The sequence below is a fragment of the Colobus angolensis genome, unplaced genomic scaffold (assembly GCF_000951035.1).
Source record: "Colobus angolensis palliatus isolate OR3802 unplaced genomic scaffold, Cang.pa_1.0 Scaffold21, whole genome shotgun sequence".
NCBI lineage: Eukaryota > Metazoa > Chordata > Mammalia > Primates > Cercopithecidae > Colobus > Colobus angolensis.
In genome coordinates this window covers 8,579,360-8,586,909 of record NW_012115266.1, presented here as the reverse complement: position 1 = coordinate 8,586,909, position 7,550 = coordinate 8,579,360, and the positions used below count along the sequence as shown (strand labels likewise).

At 47.1% G+C, this 7,550-nt stretch overlaps 1 protein-coding gene across 4 annotated transcripts in view; it reads left to right on the top strand.

The window, feature by feature from the left end:
• TMEM138 (transmembrane protein 138) overlaps positions 1 to 7,550 on the top strand; it is a 14,745-nt gene that overhangs the window by 1,264 nt on the left and 5,931 nt on the right. Inside the window, exons 2-5 of one of the 4 annotated variants that reach the window (XM_011942740.1) lie at positions 1,320 to 1,587; positions 3,108 to 3,279; positions 4,928 to 5,003; positions 5,274 to 5,884. In XM_011942740.1, coding sequence (XP_011798130.1) covers positions 1,460 to 1,587; positions 3,108 to 3,279; positions 4,928 to 5,003; positions 5,274 to 5,386 — 489 coding nt within the window. In that variant the 5' untranslated portion in view covers positions 1,320 to 1,459 and the 3' untranslated portion in view covers positions 5,387 to 5,884. The other 3 variants (XM_011942743.1, XM_011942741.1, XM_011942739.1) reach the window with 3 other exon arrangements.

Sequence of the window (7,550 nt, the reverse complement as noted above, 5' to 3'; positions counted from 1 at the left end):
TATATATATATATATATAAAATGAATGAGGAAACCGCGTACATACGTCCAGTAAGGTGGGACTTCACCAGCTGAGGTGGAGGAGGTGCCTTAACCTTCCGGAGCCTCTGTGTGAAATGGGGATAATATACATTATAATGGCTACTTCTCAAGATTGTTGTAGGATTAAGTAAGGTTAGAAATGTGAAAAGAGCTTATAAATTGCAAAACATTTTACCGATGATAATTTTATCGTTAACACTCCAAAGCATTTTGAAATTTCTTTATAGATTTGGCACAGCAGCCAGGGTCATAGGACACCCCCAGAGCAACTTGTGGGTCTTGGAATAGATGAAAAGAAACAACAGCCGGGCGCCGTGGCTCAAGCCTGTAATCCCAGCACTTAGGGAGGCCGAGACGGGCGGATCACGAGGTCAGGAGATCGAGACCATCCTGGCTAACACGGTGAAACCCCGTCTCTACTAAAAAATACAAAAAACTAGCCGGGCGACGTGGCGGGCGCCTGTAGTCCCAGCTACCCGGGAGGCTGAGGCAGGAGAATGGTGTGAACCTCAGAGGCGGAGCTTGCGGTGAGCTGAGATCCGGCCACTGCACTCCAGCCTGGGTGATAGCGGGACTCCGTCTCAAAAAAAAAAAAAAAAGAAAAGAAAAGTGCTACTATAACCCTAGAGATAAAGCTTTCCGGGAGACCCCCATTTCCTCTCTGCTTTTTATGCCTACCGCACTTCACACTTCTGTGCCGGCATTTTTCCTGCCTAGTTAAGTTTTGGTCTGTTAGTTCTGTAAGAGACAGCTTAAGTCTAGTAGTTAAGAGCACAGACTGTGGACCAGGCAGCCTGCATCCGAATACCATCTCTGCTACTTACTAACGATGTGACCTTGGACAAATTATTTTACCTCTCTTGGCCTCAATTTTCTCATCTGTAAAATGGAGAGGGTAATAATGTATTATATCATCTACCTTGTGAGGTTTAAATAATGTTAGTGCTTGTAGAACACTCCCTGGCACATTGTAAGCAATGTGTAAGGATTTGCTGCCATTTTTGTTACCACTGCTACTACATGACCAGGCAGTCATTCTTCTCAGTAATACTACTAGGTCCCTTTGGTTAGAGACAGCTCTGCATTTAGAAGGTTCCAGGCATGGAGAAAAGTTGGTGAAGGTCCTAGAATAAATGACTTCTTGGGGATTTTTGGTTGTTGGTTTTTTCACTAAAGTATCCCACGCAACTGGAGTGGTACCTGGCACACAGTAGGTCGTCAGTAAATGTTTATGGTATTAATACATTTCTAACCCTGCTTATTTTTTCGCCCCAACAGGTGCTTGCCTTAGAGCAAGGGAAACAGCTCTGATTCAAAGGAACTAGAAGCATCTCCCTTAGTGGTAGGGAGAGAGCCAGGAGCTGTTTTCTGGGGAACTGTGGGATGTGCCCTTGGGGGCCCAAGAAAACAGAAGGAAGATGCTCCAGACCAGTAACTACAGCCTGGTGCTCTCTCTGCAGTTCCTGCTGCTGTCCTATGACCTCTTTGTCAATTCCTTCTCAGAACTGCTCCGAAAGGCTCCTGTCATCCAGCTTGTGCTCTTCATGTGCGTGCAGTAAGGCACTCTGAAAGCTGAACCCAAACAATTCAAAGGCCCTGACAGTGGTGATTTAGTGTCTTAGAGTTATTAGTAGGCTGGGTACAGTGGCTCACACCCTTAATCCCAGGACTGGGAGACCAAGGCAGGAGGATCTTTTGAGACTGGGAGTTTGAAGACCAGCCTGGGCAACATAGCAAGACCCTGTCCCTACCTAATAAAAATTTTTAAAATTAGCTAGGCGTGGTGCCACATACCTGTAATCCCAGTGATTCAGGATGCTGAGGTAGAAGGATTGCTTAAGGCCAGGAGTTCAAGGCTACAGTGAGCCATGATCATGCCACTGCACTCCAACCAGGTGACAAAAGACCCTATCTCAAAAAAAAAAAAAAAAAGCCAGGCACGGTGGCTCATACTTGTAATCCCAACACTTTGGGAGGCCAAGGTGGGCAGATCACCCGAGGTCGGGAATTCGAGACCAGCCTGACCAACATGAAGAAACCCCATCTCTACTAAAAATATAAAAATTAGATGGGCGTGGTGTCACATACCTGTAATTCTAGCTACTTGGGAGGCTGAGGCAGGAGAATCGCTTGAACCCGGGAGGCAGAGGTTGCAGTAAGCCATGATCATGCCACTGTACTCCAGCCTGGGCAACAGAACAAGACTCCATCTCAAAAAACAAAAAAAAATGTTAAGAGTGTCAGATAGCCTGGGCAACATAGTGAGACCTCGTTTCTACTAAAAAATAATTTTTTTTTTTTTTTTTTGAGGCGGAGTCTAGCTCTGTCACCAGGCTGGAGTGCAGTGGCGTGGCACAATCTCAGCTCACTGCAACTTCCACCCCCTGGGTTCAAGCAATTCTGCCTCAGCCTCCCTAGTAGCTGGGATTATAGGTGTACGCTACCACACCCCGCTAATTTACCACACCTAGCTAATTTTTGTATTTTTAGTAGAGATGGGGTTTTGCCATGTTGGCCAGGCTGATCTCAAACTCTTGACCTCAAGTGATCCACCCTCCTCAGCCTTCCAAAGTGCTGGAATTACAGGCATGAGCTAATTTTTTTTTAATTAGCTGAGTATAGTGGCACACACCTGTGGTCCCAGCTACTCAGGAGGGTGAGGCGGGAGGATCACTGGAGCCCAGGAAGTCGCTGCAGTGAGCTGTGATCATACCACTGCACTCCAGTCTGGGCAACAGAACGAGACCGTGTCTTGAAAAAAAAGAGTCTCAGAGAATCTTCTATAGGACTATGTATGGAAGAAATTTTAAAAATAAAAAGAGTATCAGAGCAGGAAAGCCTTGACTATGGACTGCAATCTAACTGATGGGGCCAGTGGGTAATTTTAGGTAATTTTAGCTTCATGTCATTCAGGTCCCAAAACCCATGTTATCTCTGTGAGGGTTTAAGATGTCAGATGCCTATCTCACAGGAAAGGACAGGCCTCGTGGTGTCCCTCAGGACATAGTACCTGCTCTTGGGTCCTCACACAGGCCTCCATTGGTTGTACTTTTTTTATGTCTACAGCATCCAGGATATTGCAGTCCTCTTCAACATCATCATCATTTTCCTCATGTTATTCAACACCTTCGTCTTCCAGGCTGGCCTGGTCAACCTCCTATTCCATAAGTTCAAAGGGACCATCATCCTGACAGCTGTGTACTTTGCCCTCAGCATCTCCCTTCATGTCTGGGTCATGGTAAGAGTGGAAGTCTGGATTCTTTTTTTAATTTTTATTTTAAATAGAGATGGGGTCTTACTATGTTACCAAGGCTGGTCTTGAACTCCTGAGCTCAAGCGATTCTCCTGCTTCTGCCTTCCAAAGTGCTGAAATTACAGGCATGAGTCACTGTGCCCAGCCTGAACTCTGAATTCCTGAATCCCTAAAGGGCTAGGGATAACTTTTCTTTCCTTTTTTTTTTTTTTTGAGACAGAGTTGCGCTCTGTCACCAGGCTGGAGTGCAGTGCAGTGGCACGATCTCAGCTCACTGCAACCTCCACTTCCCAGGTTCAAGCGAGTACCTGGGATTACAGGCACGCGCCACCATGCCCAGCTAATTTTTTTATTTTTAGTAGAGACAGGGTTTCACCATGTTGGCCAGGATGGTTTCAATCTCTTGACCTCGTGATCCTCCCGCCTCAGCCTCCAAAAGGGCTGGAATTACAGGCATGAGCCACCATGCCCGGCCACTGGGATATCTTTTCTCTGGGAACTCAGCTTCATTCTTTGACATCTCACACAATCCTTCATAGAGAACAGGTGAAATGAAAGTGGTTTGGGTTGGAGCTCTGGGCATGTGAGAGTTTCATAAGGTACTCTTGACCAACCTTAAGTGTTGAAAAACAGCCTTGTCCAAGAGTCACCGGACTCTTCCAGAACATGCAATTCACCTTTGCCCCAAACAGGCCTACCAGGGCTAAAACAGGTAGTTGAATGTGTTTCATCATTAGTTATTTGGGCAGGTGGATGTCGATACAGGTTATTCTTAGGCATCAGTGCCCCATGGCTAATGCTGTAGGCAGTGGCTGTTTCTGGGAAGTAGCCAAGCAGGATTGCTGCTTGCCCTGGAGTGCTCCATGCCCTCTGCCGAGCTCCCATCACTTTAACTAGGAGAACCGGCCTCCAAGATGCCTCCCTTTGGTTCTAACATAGGCCTCAGATCGGATCCAGTGCCCATGGTTTCAGATTTCTTCTGCTTCACAAATTCTTCCAGCTCTTTAAGTATCTTATATGTTTCTCATGCACTCAATTGAATTGAGCTCTTGAAAACCTCAGGGTTCTCTAGTTGTCACTTCATTATTAAAGCCACTTTCACACCTGAACCCCCTGTTAGGTTGCGCTTGTGATTCCTCAGAGAGAAGTAGAACTCCCAGGAAAGAAGCAAAGCAACACCAGAGTCTCTGGGCGCTTCCTGAAGAGGATTCTGTGCTCTGGTTCCTGGAGCCAAAATAGGTCCTAGCTTTGTACTATAAAAGCCGTTAATCTCATTAAACTCTGAGTGCACCAAAGTCTTTATCTGACAAGAGCTGAGCCAGCGTTTTTCAAGGCAAGACAGTGACCAGCTGAACTCCTGAGATAATGAGTATATCATTTCTCCTTGGCAAAGGTTATGGAATGAAAGAGGATAAATAACTTAGTTCATACTTCCTCCCTCAAAGTGAAAAGGATGTTCCCTTTGCAGCAAAAAAGGGAGCTTGAGGCTCCTTCGAGAAACACTCGTTGGGGTTGTAGAAAGGAGGGAGAGGTTAGCGTGATTTTAAACCAACTGGCATCTGCAGCTAACCAAGTTGGAGACATTAGGGCCTCTTGTGGCCGTTAACTTTTGTGTGTCTCACATCTCCTTCAGAACTTACGCTGGAAAAACTCCAACAGCTTCATATGGACAGATGGACTTCAAACGCTGTTTGTATTCCAGAGACTAGGTAAGGACCAGAGCAAGATCAGGCCTCTCTTGGGTCCCACATGTGTCTCTTTCAGTAAGGCCCTTGATTCTGGCTTCCCAACCCTGTCCCAGCTGGTTTGGGATGGTTGCAACAGCCATACCAGGAAAGGAAGGATTATTGCCCCTGCCCTTGCTGGAAGACCATGGCAAATCAGGAGACAGAGCTGCCCAGCCTCATTAGGTTCTGTTCTTAACCTGAAATGATACTCAGGAGCACCGCTGAGGCTTCTCTTCTGCTTCCTCCCTGCAGCGGCAGTGTTGTACTGCTACTTCTATAAACGGACAGCCATAAGACTAGGCGACCCTCGCTTCTACCAGGACTCTTCGTGGCTGCGCAAGGAGTTTATGCAAGTTCGAAGGTGACCTCTTGTCACACCGATGGATACTTTTCCTTCCTGATAGAAGCTACGTTTGCTGTTCTGCAGGGAGAGTTGGCCCTATGCATGGGGAAGCAGCTCGACTTTCCAAGGAAGGTTCAGACCAGCTGTGTTCAGCATTCAAGAAGGAAGACCTTCCCTCTTGCAAATCAGAGTGTCCCCATCGGTCTCCAGTGCGGCATCCCTTCCTTGCCTCCTACCTCCATTCCACCCCCTTTCCTTCCTTTCCTCTGTACCATTCATTCTCCCTGACCTGCCTTTCTTGCTGAGGGTTCTGTGGCTCTTACCCTTGTGAAGCTCTTCCTTTAGCCTGGGACAGAAGGACCTCCCAGCCCCAAAGGATCTCCCAGTGACCAAAGGATGCGAAGAGTGATAGTTACATGCTCCTGACCAATCACACCGCAGACATTTAGATTTTTATACCCAAGGCACTTTTAAAAAATGTTTTATAAATAGAGAATAAATTGAATTCTTGTTCCATAAATGGTGGAGTCTGTCTAGCTAAATCTCTTCATGGTTAAGAGGCGTGCCAAGGTGCAGCTTAGCATCTACTTGACCCAGAGGGAAGATTGAGCCACAAATGAAATACAGATCTTTATTGAGTTCCACTATGAGTACAAAGTATTTTGGTGGAAATTCAAGATGGAATCTGATGCTGCATCCCCCACTCCTGGAGTTCCAGATTTCTGTGCTCTGTTCAGACTGTCCTTATCAGAAACATTCACTGCCCTCAGAAGAATAAAAATATTCCTTAGCCAGTTTTGGCAAAAGCAACTTTTAAAATTCATGTGTCCATAGTATCAGTTTTCTATTGCCAGAATACCGTGTAACAGACCACCACCAAAGTTCAGGGGCATACAGCAATAAACAGCTGCCTGGCTCTCTGTCTTGGGTTCAGCCGATCAAGGCTGTGTGTGGGTGGTTTCAGCTGGGCTCGCTCATGTGTCTGGTCAGCCGCAGGTCAACTAGGCATCTGTGATGGCCTTGGGATCCACTGGCAGTTGGCTAGCCTGCCATGACCTCAGCTGGAGTTACTCAGTTCTGGTTTGCAGGATTCACTTCCCACAGACTCGCCTGTATCTGCTCACACTCCAGTGGCAGAGCAGGAAAGTCCCGTGTGCAACCCCATTTCAAGCCTGTGCTTGTATCTCTTAGACTCCTATTGATCAAGGCAAGTCATGCGACTAAGCCCAGAATCAAAGTGGGAAATGGTTGCCAACTACAAGTTCTTAGACTCTCATTGCTATAGAAATTGACATGAGGAAGCCGGGCGCGGTGGCTCAAGCCTGTAATCCCAGCACTTTGGGAGGCCGAGACGGGCGGATCACGAGGTCAGGAGATCGAGACCATCCTGGCTAACACGGTGAAACCCCGTCTCTACTAAAAATACAAAAAAACTAGCCGGGCGAGGTGGCGGGCGCCTGTAGTCCCAGCTACTCCGGAGGCTGAGGCAGGAGAATGGCGTAAACCCGGGAGGCGGAGCTTGCAGTGAGCTGAGATCCGGCCACTGCACTCCAGTCCGGGCAACAGAGCGAGACTCCACCTCAAAAAAAAAAAAAAGAGAAATTGACATGAGGCTAAAAGAATTTGCCAACAAGGCTTCATTGGAGCTTATGCCTGGGCATAAGGGACACAACACAAATGAAAGAGAGAGTTCCCTGACTGCCTCCGAAAAAAGCCTGCAGGGTTTTTGTCTTAGGCAAAGTGTTGGAATTGACCTCGGGTAGGGTAGGCAGGCTGGGCTGAGCAAAGCACGTGAGGGGTAGGGTGTGCAGGTCAGCATCTGGTTATGAGGGTTATCTTGAATAATGGACCACCAGGTGGTCTGGCCAATGGCAACAAATCTGTATTCTTTCCTGAGGAGGGACACTCCACACACAATGTTGGTTTGATATTTTGGACCTCCTAAGGCCAGTTCCCGGAATTGTTTTAAGTAAAAGGCCTGGGTAAACATTGTGAGAGCACAGAAGATGAATACAAAATGGCAATTTACTTTGTATGACTAACGCATTGGCAATAGTGGATACATCAGCAAGGTAGAGGTGTGGGTTTTGTGGTCAGTGGGGATGCATGAAAGGATGCTGTAGTGGGGGTGAGCTGAAGCCACGCCCTGTCTCTACTTTGTCTCAAAAGCACTACAAAGTTTCGGA